This window comes from Tiliqua scincoides, chromosome 7 (genome assembly GCF_035046505.1).
Source record: "Tiliqua scincoides isolate rTilSci1 chromosome 7, rTilSci1.hap2, whole genome shotgun sequence".
Classification (NCBI taxonomy): domain Eukaryota; kingdom Metazoa; phylum Chordata; class Lepidosauria; order Squamata; family Scincidae; genus Tiliqua; species Tiliqua scincoides.
Window position 1 is genome coordinate 72,713,001 of NC_089827.1, and position 19,462 is coordinate 72,732,462.

General features: G+C 41.1%; 1 protein-coding gene across 7 annotated transcripts in view; it reads left to right on the forward strand.

The window, feature by feature from the left end:
* The window catches only part of LOC136656847 (oxysterol-binding protein-related protein 8-like), an 83,437-nt gene that overhangs the window by 30,663 nt on the left and 33,312 nt on the right, over positions 1-19,462 (forward strand). For all 7 annotated transcript variants that reach the window (XM_066633219.1, XM_066633218.1, XM_066633215.1 and 4 more), the window contains 2 exons: positions 3,782-3,919; positions 17,660-17,727. In XM_066633219.1, coding sequence (XP_066489316.1) covers positions 3,829-3,919; positions 17,660-17,727 — 159 coding nt within the window. In that variant the 5' untranslated portion in view covers positions 3,782-3,828. The remainder of the gene's footprint in view (positions 1-3,781; positions 3,920-17,659; positions 17,728-19,462) is intronic.

The window sequence follows — 19,462 nt, forward strand, 5'->3', positions numbered from 1 at the left end:
ATGGGGACCTGCATGAAATTGGTTCGCAACCTGCCTAGTAGGTCCCAACCCACAATTTGAGAAACACTTGTCTACAGCAAACATGAAGTTAGTGAAAGTAAGAGACCCGAAGACTCCCATTACTTTGGGTTTGTGGAATCACCAAACTTGGCCTTGTTTTGACATCTACATACTACTTCAGGCTTGAAAATGGGACTTGAGGATTCTTATGTAGCAGTCATTGTTGTCACATTGACATCTGGTCAACAAGAATGTGTTATGGCTTGGTAAGCGTTCAAAGCAAGCGGCTGTCCGGTTGCACTCTCCACCTATCTCTCAAGGACAGAGCGTAGGCACTCCTGGGAACAAAGACGACACACGGCAGAAGTCCTCTACCAAATGTCTCTTTACTATGTACAATATATACAGCAACAGTCCAGATAACACACAATCACGAATCACACTGAAGTAGCCTTTGGCACAAAATCCACTCTGCATCTCCCACACTCCAGCTTGCCCTCCCTGGACTATATACTGGCTATAGCCAATCAGAGCGTACTAAAAGTGCAAAGTCACTCTGATGGCATATGGGGTGACTCACCAGGTGACAGTCACCTGGTATGCATCACCAGATGTTGCATCATCTCCTCCCATGATGCTGTGCGCAGTCAGGCCAAGGCTTCAGGGCCTGACACTATCCAGCCTGCAAATTACCTGCAGGCCCGGGGATGATCCCATAATGTCATGCACAAAAAAAACCTGCAGTTTTGTTTGCGTGTAGATTCCACTCCCTTGCCCAGACTGTGTTATCTACTACTACTAGATGAGCTGCATGTATTTTATGTTGCCCTTTGTGAGGCAAGTAAGTGGTTTAAATGTCTTGGAGTATTGCACACTGGTGTTCTTGAGAGGGCACACATTGCAGTCTGAGCCCAACTTAAATTAGTTGTTGAAAATAAGATAACGTATTCCATACCTGTATACAAACTACCCGAATAAGTAGAGGGATTTAAAAATGGTGGTGTTTGTTTTACTCAGAAGTAACCCCTTTGTGTTCAGTACAACTTGGGCTGTAATTCTATTTTCCTTGCTGGAAACAAACACATGTAAGACGTTCCCTGGTGGCTTGTTTCAACTTAGTTCTGAAAGCATTTCTATCATGACCACCTTGTAAATACTTAATCCTTATACTGGTTAATCCTTCTCACTTTGAGTATGGGACCAAACAAGGTGTGCAAAAGCTCCCTATTTACAAACAGGTTGGGTTCCAGGGATCTGTTTCTAACTTGTTTTGTTCATAAGTAGAGTAATGCCTCTTCTGTTGCTGTAACTGTCTCATTTGGGATGCTGTCAGTGCTCTGTTTCATTCTCCACCTTGTCAGATTCACTCTGCTGTCAGTGCCTTCCATTTGACTTCTACAGGCAGAAGTCAGGGGCTTCTGGAAACAAAAGCTGGACTTGACAGATCTCGGTTCTATACAACAGGGCAGTTCTTTATATTTTTGATTTCATTTCTACCAAAATATGGCCCATTGATAAAGGAATCCAGGTAGGGTTCAGGCTTGCAGACTTCCTGCCTTGTTCTCTTTCAGCCCCTTTCATAAAGGCTGCCCCCTAGCCTAGTAACCATAGGAGCGCTACAGCCCAAGATCAGTGTTAAAAGTTGGAATTTGGATGAAAGCTGGGATTCAGCATTATCTTTCTAACAGTGCAATATTATACATATCAAAATGGAACTTACTATCAGCTGATATGGTGGGAGCATAAGAATAGGTGAGGTGAGTGGCCATCAGCCATTTTCAACCTCCTTCTCAGTCTGACTTGCCCCTCTTCTTAGTTCAGGGATGCTGTAGATCAGGCTTATGCCTGAGCGGACAGATACCCACACCCTTGCACCTGTGGAGTCAGCCTTGCTTTGGCCATTTACCAGTTAGATGAGATGGAAGGCCTGGGAAGAGGGCCAGTGCAACCTAAAGTGACCAACAGGTATTCCTTTCACCACCACCACTACCCTTGGCCACCTTGGTCTGAATAGCCAGTTTCAGGGAGCAGGCATTAGTAATATATAGGCACCTCCTATGTTGGTGTTTTGAGTTTCTTCCGTTTAGGAAAGCTGTGATATTTGGTATAGCTATCTTGGGGGTTGGGGGAGGAAGCATTAGAGAATTCTAATATTGGCAGTTGTTATCTTTGTTAAAGAGAGCATAGAATACAGAAGCTATCTACTTCTGAATACTCAGCTTATAAATATGTTCAGCCCAGACTTCCATCTTGTAGACAGTGCTGCTGAAAACAGAAACTGCTCAGAAGCTTTCAGAGAGGCTCTGCAGGGAACTGACAGTAACGGCAGTGTAGGGGGGGGCATTACTATACTTACAAACAGACCCCTGGAACCTAAAATGTTCATAAGGAGGGTAGCTTCTGTATCATGTAGTTCCACAGTGGGATCTCTAGAGGGCACTGTGACAGTATGAAAGACCGGAAAATTTAACCAATGAAAGGCAGGGGGGAGAGCTGTAGCAACAGTACAGTAGAACTGATTTGAATGGCTACAAGTGCAGCAATATCTCAGAAAAAGCACATTGTGTGCATTTAGGAATTTAAGTTGATACTCAATAAAATCTGTACCATGACCCTTTTGAATCTGTAACTGGTTTCTAGGAACTTGGAATGTCAAATAGACCATTAATTAGAAGGCTTTTGGTTTGTCAGAGTGGGGAGGGGGAACAGATTTTGAAGGATACTTGTAGCCATACTCCTGAGTTATAGGTGCAGTTACTTTTAAACGTTAGATGTTCAATATTGGGAAGATTCTATCTGAAAAGTCCTGTAAGATATACATAAGGGTAGAAAGTAGGACTCTAAAATGCTGTGCTAAGAAATATCTGAGATGGCTATAAGTAATTTCACAGTCTTTTACAGATCATGGAATTTTGTGGAAAAAACTAAATCTCTTCTGAAGTGCCATCCACAGTTGCGTGAGCCAGTGTAGCCCATGCCCCTTCAATGTATATAGTATTGAAAGTTATTAGAATTTGTAGTAAGTAGGCCATGGTTCCTTTTCCTTGCCATCATGATCTTGTCTTGAAATTGGGAGTGTGCTGAAATGGGAAGCAGGTACAGCAGTGCCTTGCGCTTTCATCTAGTTAGGGACCAGAGCATGAGTCAGAGCATCTAGTTAGGGACCAGAGCAAAGTAAAAAATGGATGAATGTCAAGGTGGAGCCTTATTTAGCTTGCAAATTTATTTTGGCTGGTAAAAATGTAAATAACTAACTACATAACACTTGCAAATGTGTGTGAAATCTAAATGAACAGAAATAAAAGAAAAATAAGTATAAGAACACTAATGAACATAGTGGAAGGTTAGATGAAATCGGATGAAAAGGAAAACATGTAGATGAAATTTGAAATGTGATTATATAATTATAATTAAAAGCAAAGCAGTGAAAGTCAAGGTATGCCTAAATACCTTTTCCTGTATGTTCAGATGTTAAAGCTGGCTGGAGGGACATGTGCTCTATGGTCTCCCAGTAGTGGCACTGGAAGAGACTTTAGCTATTTACCCATGGAATCGTTTGTGGGAGTAAGGAGTAAATTGTATAACAGGAATGAACTTGTCTCTAAGTAGAAAAGGAGGATCTGAGCTGGTTAATACATTGTACAGTGCATGATTTGTGCAAATGGTGCTTTGTCCCAGTTCAGTTGCAGCACTGACTGAGCTTGAATTACCTAGCAATTGATGGATGAGGCGTTTTGCTGTGTCTTACATGTTGAGGGTACATCTTTTTTTTGTTTTTTAGCTGTGGTAACAAACAATGATGAATCTCATGTTCTGACACCGGGAAAGATGAGCCAACGTCAGGGGAAAGAAGGGTATCTCACTCCAACCAAAGAGCTACACCCACCTTCATTCAGTCCAGGAGCTGTCCATGGCCATGGTAAGAAGCATCTCATTAATGGAATGGAATGCCAAAATCGGATATTCCTGTGTCTTCGCTTGTGAGACATGTCGCAACAAATGTGTTTAGTTCTGTGTTGTCCATGCTGAGTTAGCAAGCATCTAAAGTTAAACTTGCATCAATCATTTGGAACCCTTTGAGTGTTGAGATTAATTCTGGTCCCAGCATTATGGCTTCTCTGAAGTGATGACTCTGGAAAATCATTTTTAATGAACTGTTGGTTAACAAATGGAACTAAACAATTTATCTCTGCTACTATGAAAATGGACTTGGAAAGCACATGATAGAGCTGCCTTGCTGAAGCTAAGCAGGTCTAGGTCACTGTCTGAATGGGTGATTGCCTATGAACATAATGTAAGCTGCATTTTTCATGATGGAAGAAAGGTGGGATATAGAAGCAAATGTTTTTCAACTGCTCTATCATATGACTATGCAGTTTCTGAAATGGAGTGTGTTCCCTGTTTTCAGTTGAAGAAAATACACCCTTTTCACTTGGGATAGAATTGTTTGGACCAAGTGATGAGTCAACAAGTCAGCAATTTAAAGAAAACTAGAGCTAAGGAACTCCTTACATTATTACAGTCTCAGGTCTATATAGCTGTACAGGAACATGTACAAATGTACACCTTTGAGGGAATTGTGGTCTTGGTTTTGCTGTATCACTCTACTTTTCACAGGCCTTTTAGTGAATTAGCAAACTGCATCAAATTTAGTGCCAGGATGGTTGGATTTTGAGATGAAGAAAATGTGTAACTCATTATGAGTGTCTCATTCGTGGTTTGTTAGTAGAATAGTGTTAAGCTAAGCAAGAATAGGACATATATCAGTGGTTCCCAAACTTTTTATCACCAGGATCCATGTTCTTAAATGACACTCTATCAGGACCCACCTGGGTTGACCAGACCTTAAAAAAAGGAGTTCTAGAAAGAAATATTTTTATTTATAAGTAATAACCAGAAAAAGATCCTCCAACATTTGTTTCTCTATATTTACATATGCTTGCAAACTGCAGTAGCTGAGCTCTTTGCAAGGTCATTATAAGCTACAGTACTAATTTTTGAATAAGGACCTGAAGCAATTAGTTATCTGATTTCTTATTTTCCATCACCCTGTTGTGACCCACCAGTGGATCCCAACCCACAGATTGGGAACCACTGATACATGTTGTTGTCTTGCTCCTTCTCAAGAGATACATTAAAGATGTACCCCAAACCAGTGCAGACCAAACACTTCATTTTTTTATGGGTCCATTAAGTGTTTGGGCCTACCACTCAAGTGAACAGTCTCTGGGGCTTGCATTTGGGAACTGGCATGCGTTCACCCCCTCTGAACAAAGCTTGTCTGTGAGGACCCACAGCTCATTTTGACATTCTCTTCCTACCAACTGTGGGTTATATTCTGTGGAACGCATAGAAACAAGCTGGCTTTTTGTGCTGTTCTACATGTGGTTGTGCAAATGTATATGGAAGAAATTGCATAAGTGAGGTACTAATGGTTTTTTGTGTGACATATTGTGCAAGCCAAGTTTGGGATTTCTGGTTATAAGAACCTTGTGCTACCACTTCAGTGTGCACAAGCCCTCTTATGCAAGTGGAAGGATGACTTGGGATACAGCTGTATTACTATTATTTTCCTAAAATTTGTGAGTGAAATGTCTTTCTACGTAAACTGTTTGATGCCAAGTGCATTTGGAATTTCACAGGCTTACACAATTGTGTATGTTTATAACTAGTGTTGAGCTACTACTGCATAGTGACTAAGACCACTTGTGATTTGGAATGTCCCTCCCTAACCTCCTCTCTGCTGTGAATTCTATTGGTGGTGTGCCTTGGTCTTTTGCTTGCAGTATGGTGGTAGTATTGGCCTACCTTACAGGGCTGTTGTAAGAATTTCTGAATTAATGGGTGCAAGCACTTTGAACACTGGAAGGGCTATACAGGTTGAGTCTCATTATTTGTGGGGGTTCTGTTCCAAGGACTCACGTGGATGGTGGATGGCAAAAAACAAGCAAATCAATTTAAAAAACAAAGTCTCTTTGCTGTTGTGATTTAAAAACAGCCTTGTTGACCTTTCAAAATGCACACAGAGGCAATCAGTCTCTCTCCAGGCGCTTACGCTTTGCTAGGAGGCAGCAGTCCATCCCTTCACCAGGAGCCCTAGCAAGGAGGAAAGAATGGGTGATAACATAGGCCTACAAAATTGAGGGTCAGAAAAGTTTTTCCAAACTTAATGATGGTTTGATATGAATTTGGGGTACTGATTCCAAAAATGGCGTCCGTTTTGCCCGATCACCTCTAGTTTTGGAGACAAGGCATAGCCTCTTTAGTGAATGGTTCAAGCAGCTTCCTCATGAGGAAGCCATGGTGTAGGCTTCCTCATGAGGAAGCTGCTTGAACCATTCACTAAAGAGGCTATGCCTTGTCTCCAAAACTAGAATCAGCACCCCAAATATAACTAGGAATTGGTGTAACGTTTAAGGAAGCAAAATGTGTGTTGACCTGTTTAATCACTGCCATTTAATCTTCTTGCTCACGGGGAAGGGAGGAGTGAGAGAATGATTGGTGGATTTTCAGACTGCTGCCCTCTCTTGCATTAAGGAGGCTATTATTAAACAACTTTTTCCTTTAATTTAAAGGGTACTTCTCATCAGCATTGCGATAGAAAAATCTGTGGATTCTCCCCTTGAAAAATATAATAATTAGGATAATTAGGTTATACCTGTAATCCCTTGCATGACTGTCTCCCTACAACAGTAAAAAGTAGTTTTTAAGACTGATTTTAAAGGGATGTGTTTTCCCCTTCCCCAGGGATCAGCACATTCCTTCTCATTGGCAGTGGCCTTCCGTGTTGAGTCAAATCTGTGTATAACAAGTTTGGATTTGTATAAATGTTAAAGTGGCAGTGGTGACTGATAGGCTTAGAAACAGCAATTATTACAGGCATATTGTCCTTCTTTTATGTAGTAAATATCTAGAACAGTGGTTCTTAAACTTTTAGTACCAGGATTCACTTTAAGAATGAGAATCTGTCAGGACCCACTGGAAGTGATGTCATGACTGGAAGTGACATCATCAAGCAGGAACATTTTTAACAATCCTAGGCTACAACGTACCCAGGAGTAAGTCCCATTTACTATCATTGTTAAAAGCATATACATAATAGACTGTTAAAAGTACAGATCTGTAACATTTCCCCAAATGCAATCACATACCAGTCTAATATATTAAAAATAAAATATTGAAATGAATGGGTACCCACCTGAAATTGGTTCGCAACCTGTCTAGTAGGTCCCGACCCACAGTTTGAGAACACACTGGTCTAGAACATTTTGTAAACTTTTTACAATGCAGTACTTTAATGAAGTGCATCTTAAATTAAGTGGTTGTACTTTTGGTTTTGTTTGGAACATAAAAACTCATTTTAAAAAAACAAACTGTTATAAAGAGCGAATATACTATAACACTTCAAAAACAACCTCTGTATAGAGTCCTGGTCTAAATGTTTTCCAAGTGAGTGCATACAGAGGGACTTGCTTGTGTTCAGTTGAATGTATGCTTAGAACCTGTGTGTGCAGCTTTATGTGTTTAGGTCTCTCTGACTAGAACCAGTTCCATGTGGGCATTCAATTAAACATTAATAGATTGGGGAAGCTTGCTACTGTGATCCTGCTCCCCTCCTTTTATTTATAATTCCCTAAATTGCATGTATTTTGAGAATGGGGCTTATGGTATTGACTTATTGTGGTATCAATGGAGGTGAAAAGCACTTTCAGAAAAATACATCTTGAATAAAACTTGGCCAAAGTGACCCATCTGAATCTAATCTGTTATTCTTGGCAACTCAGAGGTCTTGCTTGGGCCAGAAGAACTGAAACTTGAGTCATCGACAAGTGTGTGGGTGGAGCTATGAAACATTGCAGTTAGAGATGCAAGTCTTTAGCTGAGAGGCAGCATGGCTGCTTTTATAAAAGTGCTTCAGCTTTAATTTCATGCGCTGAAAGGAATCGTTTCAGCATTAATTGTTCCTGCTCTGATTCTGTCAGTTGACCAATCGTTGGAATATTAGTTCTGCTGTTGTAAAACATTTTGCTATTCTTGCAATATAAATTGGTTTGTGGTTTTTGGATTTCCATTCTGTGAATTGAGCACATCTCTGAAGGCAAGTATACCTCTAAAGATGTTGGTTTTCATAGAAGAGGGCTTGGCAATTTGTGCTGTTAGGCAGTTGTAGCTATAGCTTGACAGCTAGAAGGAGCCTGTTTTGTTTCTAGACAAATGCATTCTATGAGGAGGAGCACATGTTGCACAGTCATGTAGGTACTGTGGCATTATTTACAGGTTTCTTTAGCTAGCTTGTTGATTTATATAGTTTACTGTCTAGTAGTGGGACTGAAACTGTCATGCAATCCAGCATGGAATAGCTTTTGTAGATTTTATTTTTGGTGGTGGGTTGGGGGAGTCCTCTCAACCCAAACACATCAGACTAGTTCTGCCACTTCGGCAAAAGGATTATTTTTGCTGCTTATACATGCAGTATCTGTTTCAGGACTCTTGTGTTGGCAGGTCAGCTTATTGCAAGACTGTGTTCTGGCTTGCTTTGATTACAGCTTGTTCTTATTTGAGACCATTTTTCATTGGTGTGACCCTTTCCATGTAACTATACTTTAAATCTATAAATCTGTAACTGTACTTTAAATCTACACTTTAAATCTTTAAATCTTTTGTGACCCTTTCCATGTAACTATACTTTAAATCTATACTAAAAACCCAACTTTTACATGAGTGTTCATTCTGTGACAGAATACAGAGTTATTCTCAATTGTGTCCTGGAAGTTTCAATTATAGGTTCATATGAGTTTATAATTCAACGCACGCTTGAGTAAGAAATAGGAACTAATAGTAAAGAACCAAGTATGGAGTTTTGCCAACAAAAATGCGCTGTAGAGTGCTGTTTCCTCTGAACAACACAATAATTGAAATCTGTCACTGCTGAGTACACAGTGAAAAGGGTTGTAGAGAATCCTAAAATTTGAGCAAGAATGCATTATAGAAACAAATTAGAAACTCAGGCTGCAACCTGATCCTCACTTTCCTGGGAGTAAGCACCGTTGGCTACTATGGGGCTTACTTCTGAGTAGCCATGCATAGGGTTGGGCATGAAGGAGGTTGTTGCCTGCCTGCATGCTGATTGTCCAACCAGAGAAGCCCAGAGGAGCCAGGAGGTGGGAGCTGCGGAGTGAGTGAGAAGAGGGAGCCGGAAGCAGGCGAGTGAGTCTGCTGAGGCCCCCAACCTAAGGTTTCAGGGTCCCTGAAAATTCCTTTTCCTTGCCAGTTTGCCTGCAATTCCCCAAAGCGACCCTCCCTGCACTTTGGGGCTTTTAGAGGAGGGGTGCTGGGCCACAATCCTATCTACACTTTCCTGGGAGTAAGTCCCATTGACTATAATGGGGCTTTCTTCTGAGCAGGCATGCATAGGATTGTGCTCTGGAGGTGCTATCCCATCCACACTTACCTGGGAGTAAGTCCCATTGACTATAATGGGGCTTTCTTCTGAGCAGGCATGCATAGGATTGTGCTCTGGGGGTGCTATCCCATCCACGCTTACCTGGGAGTAAGCCCCATTGACTATAATGGGATTTACTTCTGAGCAGGCATGCATAGGTTTGGGCTTTTGGTTGCACTCTTTTTTCTCTAATACACAAGCAGGCAATTGGCATTTCTCTCCTCTTCTCCCCCACCCCCCTTGCCCAGGAATATCCCCCCCCCCAAAAAATCTCACAATCACAGTTAGCAACTCCCTTACTGTCCCTCCCCTCACTTGTCCACACCTTCCAAAGATACAGAATCACTGCCTCACATTCTCTCTCTCTCTCTCTCTCCCCCAGCCCCAGTTTAATCCTGCACTTGTTTCAGTCATGTCTCCTCACTGCCCTTCACCCACTGTGTGATCAGCCTGCCCTGTCTTTGCCAACACTTTCTGGCACTTTTGATAAGAATTTGAACATAGGATTTTTCCTCCTTTTCAGAAACCGCATATACTTCCCTCTCCATGCTTCTTGTCAATTTTTTTGTCATGTAATGATTTAATAGTATTTATTTTATTAATTCAAGATTAACTGTAATGTAGAGATTTAATGTAAGTAAAAAACTGGTAGTGTGCCTTGACAATTTTAGTGCCTTGTCAGTGTGCCGCAGGCTGAAAGATTGAAAATGGCTGATTTAGAGAATAGATTGGAATGGCTAGCTTGATGGTGAAAAAAGAATATGTGTAGATGTTACTACATGCTCTACAGATTTTGCTCCTCTTGAAAAAAAATTCTAAGTGTAGAGAACAGCGTTTCTTCCTTGATTTAGTTTTGATTGAGCCTTGGTTGTCATGGATCTTAAACTGGTATATGGGATATATGAGTTCAAACTCTAGATATAGGCTCACATGCTGCTCCATACAAATCTATTTCTTGCACATAGAAAAGTCACAGCTAGAACTAATCTGTGCAGCATCTAGTTTTCTATGTGTAAGATCCCCCCCCCCATAGCATTCCCTAATGAAAGTCCACACCGGCAGCCTTAAGTGAAATAGCCTGTACATACTTTACCACTTTGATGACAACTGGGTCAGGGTATGAAGGTCTGTTGCCTTCTCAAGTCAATACAACAAATCGCTAGCTAGAGACTGTAATCTTCAGTAACCATTTTGATACCTAGTACCAGTAGCATATGGAAAGAAGACAATAGAACATATTGCCAATTGTAGCACTGTCAAAAAGGAGCAATCTTCTGCTATAGAATATAAATTCAAATTATGTAATCAAATAATATTTTCTCCCCTAATATATCTTGTAGATAGCTAAATTCGAAACAGTCAATGTTAGAGAACCCACTATTTCATGTCAATCCACTTATTCTTAATGTTGAGTTGCTGTAACTGGCTGACACAGATTTAGGACATGACTTTTCAATGTTTCTTGTGCCTTTATGTTATATTTAATAAACCTGTGTTTCCCAAGATAAAGGGAGATTGGTGTGTGAGGTTCTTAACCCCTTCCCGTGTCTGCCAGTTTTCTCTTGCAAATCATCAGCAAGGCTATTGTCTTTTCAATGGGGCTTATTTCACAGTTTTGGAGCCTGATTTGGAGGGGGGGGGGAATTGATTCTAAAAACTGCTTTGAGCGAATTTGTAAAGTAAATTTAATAGATAGGGGATGACTAAGCACCCCACCCTTGATTTTTTTTTTCTGCCCAATGTCCCCACCCCCACACATTACCAGGAAATCTTGTAACATACAGCTCTGCTCCTGGATCCCTAGGCTTGAGCAGATTGTATGTGCGAATTACAGGATGCAGCTTTATAACAAGTTGCTAATCTTGAGTCCCTTCGGGGAGAAAGGTGGGGTAAAAATAAAGTTGTTGTTGTTGTTATTGTTGTTGTTGTTGTTATTATTATTATTATTATTATTATTATTATTATTATTATTATTATTATTATTATTATTATACTTCTAAATATAATTAAATTTTCTTATTATTCAAACTGCCAGAATATGGCAGAAGAGTCTTTGTGGGACAAAGGCTACAACAGATTCTGTGCATGGGAAGTGAGGTTTATCACAGGTCCCAGTCTCCATTTTTCTGGCTGCTGTTCGTGTTCCCAATCTTGCCCAGATGGCATGCATACAAAATGAGAAATGGAGAGGGAGAGCAAAACAGGAGCCAGAGCACAAGGTTTTGCTGGGTGACTTTGGCACATTCTGCTTCCTCTTTGCTTTCCTAGCCAGGGGGTGGGGGAGTAAGAGGGAGGGAGGCCAAAATTGAATCCTTCCTTGTAACCTGATGGGTTTTTTCATGAGGTCAGGAAAGGGGACCATAGGCTGCTTGTGTTCTGTATGGCTTCAGAGCACTTGTCTGTTTTTCCATGACTATATAGACAGAGAATAATAACACAGGCCTACAAAACTGAGGGTCAGAAAAGTTTTTTTTCTAAACTTTATGGTGGTTTGATATGAATTTGGGGTGCCGATTCCAAAAATGGCATCTGTTTTGTCCTATCACTTCTAGTTTGGGAGATATAGTGTAGTCTCATTAGTTCAAGCAGCTTCCTCATGTTGTAGGCTTCCTCATGAGGAAGCTGCTTGAACCATTCACTAAAGAGGTTATGCTGTGTCTCCAAAACTAGTCATGATAATTATAAGTTCTTACAGTATGGCTGAAATTATTATTATCATTATCATTATCTGAAAGTTGCCAGGTATATACTAGAAGGTCTTAATGGCAAGGTTATCTACAGAATGAGTGGATCAAACTCATTATCAGTCTTGTTGGAATCAATGCAATTAAATAGAAATCCAAGAACTTGAGCTTGGTTGTGGGTCAGCTAATTAGAATAAATTTTTCTCACATCAACTATCTATGCCAGATAAGCTCTTTGCTGGTGTTTAGCATGTCAATTCAGATGAAATGATGACTTCTTTGTAAAAAGTTGTCTTTGGTCCCAAAGTGAAATGCTAAGAATCAGCAAGTAATGCACAGTCAAGAGTAAAAACTAAGCAGGAAGGAGTTTTTTCAGTTCTCCAGACTTTCTGTACAAAATTAGAAGCTTGGCATGGAAAATGAGATAGTAAGGGTGCAATCCTAACCCCTTATGTCAGTGCTTTTTGGCACTGACATAAGGGCAGTGCAGTTCTGAGGTAAGGGAACAAACATTCCCTTACTTTGACAAGGCCTCCGTGAGTGACACCCAACTGCAGGATGCAGCACACGTCCCATTGGCACTGCTATGCCAGTGCTGGAAAGCACTGACATAAGGGGTTAGGATTGTGCCCTAATTTATACAATGAGGTGGTCAAGCAGTCAAATGCTTGTAGAAGTTCAGAGTTGCTTTCTAAAAGCAAATCTATTTTGTACCCATGAATGTGTTAGTTTCTAGGTTCAAAGGACAACTTGTTTTGGATGGCTATTTAGTATTAAGCAAGCAGAAGCTTGCATTTAGCTATGCTGCTTGTTTCCTGCATATTGAAAACATGCCATACTGGTTCCCCCCCCCCCCCACCCACAGAAAATGCTCTTTCCTAAAGTATTAGCTCATTAAAAGAAAGCTGTTTTAAAAGCTTGCAATTTCTTGGCACTAATTTAATGCTAAAAGTTATGCTTTTCTAACAGGATGCATGACTTTGGCAAACATCTAACAGTTGGCATTCCTGATTAAACTGATTTTGAGATAGTGACGCTGCACTCTTAATGTGCATGATTAAGACGTCAGTAATACTGCATTCAGAAGCCAAATGCATTTCTTCACATGAGGTCTTTATCTGACTTTAAAATCCATGGCAATTACTATTGCCAAATGTTACCTAATCACGACCCCACAATAAGTGTTGCAAATATAGAAACTCACTTCTCAGTGGAAATCAGCATTTTAAAAAATTAGAAGTGTGCCATGTTGGATTTTTTGTTATTCTGTGTGTATTTAAAATGGGGCTTGAATGTTTAGGCAGTTGAAGAATCATTTTAACAGCGCTCCTTGTCTGAGATACTTTGTCATTACATTTGTTTGGTGCCTGCAAAATAGTGAGGTCTAACAGCTGGTCTTGGAGCACACAGAATGAAATTGAATTGCCAGTGATGGAGGAAAGTCAGTAACTTGATTTGAATTTATGAACAACTGTTGGCTTTACTGCCAATTTCTACCACCTTGGGTAGACTGCCTCACTCCATGTGTGCACATAGCACTTGTTGTGTCTGTCTCCTCTCTTGTATGTGGCTAACTAATCTGAAAGAGGGGAAAGGCTCTCTGCAACGTTCTTATTCCAACCAGCCTTTCGAATGATAATCACTATACAGAACATCTAACTTATGAAGGAAGAGGGTCTGCTGCGGCGTAGGTTTTCTTCATGTGCTGGGGTTTCACTTCTTCCACGAGCAGACGGTCGAAAACTTATCCGGAATGCTTCATTTGGAGGATACAATGAACTTTCACCAGTCTTTCGAGGTTTGTTTCATTATCTTTTTCTGTGCTACATGTTGTCACAAATGTTGTTGTAAAAGCTTTTGAAAAAGCTACCTTTAAAACACACCACCATCAATTGAGACTTTCTTCTGAATAAGTTGGATTAATGTTGCGCACTCTCAAATGGAAAGCAGTCATCTGAAAATAGCCTGTTGTTGGAGTTGTTCCCTGGTATCTTCCTTTGCATAAATGTGTCCAGCCCATTGTAGATTGAGAGAATGATACTCAATGATTAGAAAGGTACTTGACAGTGTAGTGTGTCATGTCTCCAATTAAACAGTTTTTGTCATGTCTCCAGTTAACCAGTTTTTCCAGCACACTTGGCCATGCAGCAAAACGTTTTTAAGCAAATGGAACATAATTGCTACGTAAATATGTGCAGGTGCTGCTGTAATCTGGAATTTATCTTCAGGATTTTTCCAGCCCTTTGAATGTATAAAGCCAATGTTTAAACATGGAATCATGAGGCTTTATTAATTCAGTATTAATCCTTGCAGTCCAAAGTCATTGTACATTAAAGAATGCTTGTAATATGTTTCACTTATATGGGTTCTAGTGAACTTAATCAGTCTTGAATGAAAAATGAAGGATAAGGTGAAGGTTACTGCTTGTGTAGAAACTTTTCAGTAAACCAATTTTAGTTGGCACTATTTTACATAAAAATGTACCTATTGGGGCGCAATCCTAACCGGCAGTCATGCTGGCATAGGAGCCCCAGGAGGGCCGCAAATGTGCCGTAAAGCATGTTTGCGTCTCCGTGGGAGGAAGCTGCATTGGTGCATCCAGATGCACCGATGCATTGAGGCTGGCAGAAGCCTCCGCGGCAGCTTCCTCCCTGCCATTTGTGCCAGCATACCGGCACCGAAACAAGTGGCAAAGGTAGGCGGGAGGGGGGTGTTTCTGGGTGGGGGGCGGGCGATGGGCGGCCTCGGGGCAGACACATGGGGAGCCAGGGGCGGGGCTGGGACCCAGCGGTTATGTCGGATCCCAACCCCCGTCCCTGGGGAGAATGGAGTAGCTTCAAGCTGCTCAGCTCTCCTCGGACTTGCGCCACCTCCAGAGGTGGCACAGGTCTGAGGAAACCCATTGGGGCCAGCAGCCCTTACCCAGGGGCAAGGGGAAGAATTTCCCCTTGCCTCTGGCTGAGCTGCTGCTGGCCAGTAACCCGCATTGGATGCAGCGCAAGCCTCCTGGCTTGCCTGTTCCAGCACGGGTTTGGATTGCGCCCTTAGTAACCTACTTTTTGAGATGTCTGTGGTTTGATCACAAATATGCTGTCAACTTCTTGGAAATTTGAAGGATGATCTATCTACTGTGTTTTTGGCTTCATTCATAGTCCTAGTTACTGTAAAGTTCTGAGTTCAAATGTAACAGGGACGACTCTAGGCTAGAGGGCTGGCCTACCTGGACCAGGCATCCATGACCTTAGAAGGGTCCTGGTTGATTCTCCCCTTCCTCACTGGCTGCTGTGTGAGTTGTGAGAGCCTATAGAAAACTGAAAAGTTATGCAATGACTATAGATTGTCTTAACTTTATGAACCTTAACCAAGAGAACCTAGACCAGGGATGACAAACTTGTTTCATACAGAGGACTGAAGTTAGCTTTCATGGTGCCTGCTGAAGGCAGGAAGTAGCACATTCCCTGGAAGTAGATGTGATGGGGAGAAGGAGGAAGTGACTGCATCCACACTTCCTCCTCTCCTAACCAATTGAGCCAGTCTCTTCCTGCCTTGGTCCAATTGCCAGTCTAGCTTCCAGCATGGCATATCTAGACATGATTGCTGAAGGAATTACTAATTAGAGTGTGTTTTTTTCTGCAAACATTATAGCCCAACTGAAAATACTTCCTAGCTTTGGAATCTAAAGGGGTTACAAAAGTTCCTGTAGCTGTGCTGGCAAAGCTGTGATCAGGAGACTCAAATGCAAATAGTCAAAGGAACAGTGCATTTTTTTGATCATTTATGTTGTTTGTACTTGGAAAACAATGTGCATATTTGCTCTTCGCGTAATTGCCGTATTAGGAGAATATTGTATGTAGGCACTTGCTACTTCAACTACGAACTAGAGAAGTTGCTTGGGCTTAAGTAAGGTACAGGTGATGTGTTATGGAGGGACTAGTGGTTCTGCTAATTTAAGTTGTCCCTCTGGTAACAAAGAAAAAAATGCGTGGTGTGAACTAACTGTATTAGCATTTACCAATCTGAGGCTTTGACTGAATGAGCACAGCTTTACTAACAGCTGAACCTAAACTAGTGCTGAAAGTTTAGTGATCCTGATTTCAGCATGTAATTTGATCAGGAAAACACAAGTCAGTGAATTCAGGGAAGTTGTTACAGTTCATGAGTGCTTTTCTTTGTTCTCCAATGTGTTATCTCAATGAAACAGCATATTCTTTTTTGTTAGAAAATGTAGGAACCTCTTCTGGATGAGAGCTTTCTATCGCATCTTGACTATGATTCAGGAAAAGACATGTCTTTGTGAAGGGAAGATCATGCATTCATCCAAGTCCTTGCTGCTTCTTTGTACTGTAGTAATTCACTATACTGGGGAGACAAGTCCCATTTTGAAAGAACTGTGGCCTACTTTTTTGGCTTGGACACTGATCGAGATTGAAACAGCAAGCAAAACTTTAGCTGCATATAATTCTTTCCTGTATACACCTCTTGGCCTTTATCACGTGAAGAAGCACTGAAATATGGTTGCAGGTGTTGGCCCTGGAATGTGGTAATATCAGCTGTATTCACTAGACCAGGGGTGCCCTCTCAATGCGGCCCTCAGGGAGCCCCCAGTCTCCAATGAGCCTCTGGCCCTCCTGAGATTTGTTGGAGCCCACTCTGGCCTGACGCAACTGATCTCAGCGTGAGGGCGACTGACCTCTCATGTGAGCTATGGGATGACGGTTACTTCCACTGCTTGCTGTTTCATGTCTGTGATGCAGCAGCGGCAGCAAAGGAAAGGCCAGCCTTGCTTTGTGCAAGGCCTTTTATAGGCCTTGAGCTATCACAAGACCTTCATTCATTCATTCATATAAGTTCATCTTTAATATATTCATTTATGTAAACTTATGTAAATTTATTCAAATTTAAAATGTAATTTAATTCTTTTTTCCCCCGGCCCCTGAGACAGGGTCAGAGAGCTAATGTGGCCCTCCTGCCTAAAACTTTGGACACCCCTGCACTAGATATATCAAAGGATGAGAGTCCATGAAGGGGAGGGGACAGAAGCGTAGCCATTCAACTTTCCCCACCATTTCCATGAATTTGTGCAAAGGCCAAAAACCCAGTGTGCATACCAGTTGTATGTATATAGGCTTTCTCTGCACAGTTGGGAATCCTGAACTTTACAAGGGTCCTAGTTTGCATACAGAGCCTAAATGTAAACAACTGTACATGCATAGGCTCTATTCAGACCAGCCTGTGGAGGTGGATCAAACAGGCATGCCCAACATGTCTCACAAAACTGTTGGTACCTCATTGTGGTGGAATTTCTTCCACATTTCCTTGCAGCAGTGTGAAATGCTAACTACTTTCTGTGTGTGCTCCTTACGATGCATACTCTGTTTGGTGAGCAAATAACATTTGTACCCCACTCTTCAGTGTAATTAGAACTTAACGAAGTTGCTTTCCAAGTAAGTGTGCTTAGTATGTTTAGGATCTCTTTTCTTGTGGCACATGGAATATGTTGAATTTTTTGTAACAAACGGAATTTTTCTTTAAGGTTTCGACAAAGGAAAGGATGATACATCACAAGGAAAAGATGATTCCCAGTCAATGTCGAAAAGCAAGGTAATTAGTGTTTTGTACAGTATGTACTATAATTGACTTGAAATATTTTAGAGTCCACTATTGTCTAATACTACTAGGCTGTGGAACTTTTCTGAATCCTGATCTTAACACTTTTTCATCCATGACCAAACTACCTTTCTTGAAACAATGATAGTAACCTTGAGTGATAAGGCCAGGATTCAGACATAGCTGGAAACCATAGTTTTTACCCAGTGAGACTTGGAGAGACACAGTGAGACTCAGACTGTGTGCATGCTCTCTCAGAGAGTGGAAGCGCCTGCTTTCACCAAGAAAAACCCCAGAGTTATGTGTTGCAAATGAAAACCGAACTGTGATTATTTATCTGAACTATAATATTTGCGTTACAGCTAAATATCCAACCATGGTTTGATCCTGGTTTATATCCTGGTTGGTTTGAACTCTATTAAATAATAAACCGATTCCTCAAGCTCATATGTTTTTTTCCCCCATTGTGTTTGGGTTTAGAATTGGCATTACAACCTAGGAAGGGGTGTTTAAACCCATTCTTCCTATGCTGTATCAGTTGGATCAGTCACTTGCTAAGTACATAAGATACAAGATGTACGATAAGTGCTGAAGTGCAAAAAAAAACTATGATAGTTTCTTCCAAATGTGGTTGGTGCATACCACTGCAGTGAAATCACAAGCTAAGATTAAATAGGCAATTGAAAGGATAAGAGAAATGCAGTTCATTTTCTTGTATGAAAAATGTACTGTGTACCTTTCATGCATTGATTTCGTGATCATTGTAGCCAGAATGTACAATGCTAAACATTTATAGAATAGCTTCCGTCAACATCATACCAGAATGGGAAAGCAAACTATGGATTGTATCCTAATGGTTCAGTCCTATAAATATATACTTGGAAGTGCATCCTTCTGTGTTAATGGTGCTTTCTTTCAGGAAAATGTGCTTAGGTTTGCAGCCTAAGCTGAATGTGTTATGACAAAGTCCTATTGACAGACTTCTTTAGGATAGGTGCATTGATATGTGAATGTTGATGCTGAAATTCAAAAGTGTTGAAAAACTTCAGTGGGTAAGAATGTCTTGAAGAAACATTAGCCTTAAATTGGCCCAGACATGTTTGGTTCCTAGATACCTTGTTAGTGAGGAAGTCCTGCCAATTAAACTTGTGTTTTGCTGCACAGGGGGAAACATACCATGTAATGCACCCAAGCTTTATTTTTAGCCAGTAGCAGATGCTTGCTGAGGAGTTCCTAGTGAGTTAGCTTGTTTTGCAGTGTCAGCCTGTGGTAACTGGTAAACTGTTACAACAGTTCTTCACTTTTAGAGAGTTCACCTGCTCTTCTCATCCAGTTTTTTTCCACCTATTGGGCAGGATAAATAAAAACCATGTGATGCCACCAGCATGCTGCCTAGTGCAAGTTAAGATTCAGACTCAGTAAAGAATTGTGTTAGCTGATGTAGCATTCAAGTGTTTAAGTGAGTGACTATATGGACCTTTAGGAGTATGCTGTCCCTGAAGGAAATGCAAGCTGTGGTTTTGTGCCTGAGTAGCACCAGCACAGTACATTCAGGGAGCAGATCTAACAGTCTGGACGAATCCTATATTAACCTTTGATGGGGCAGGGGGTAAGTGCATTAGTAGGATTTTGCAAGAAAAGAGCTATTTATGTTCGCATGTGTAAAGCTCAGTTGTTTCATCTCGTTTAGACTTGGTCCTGCAAAGTGGGTTATATGAAGTATCTGGAA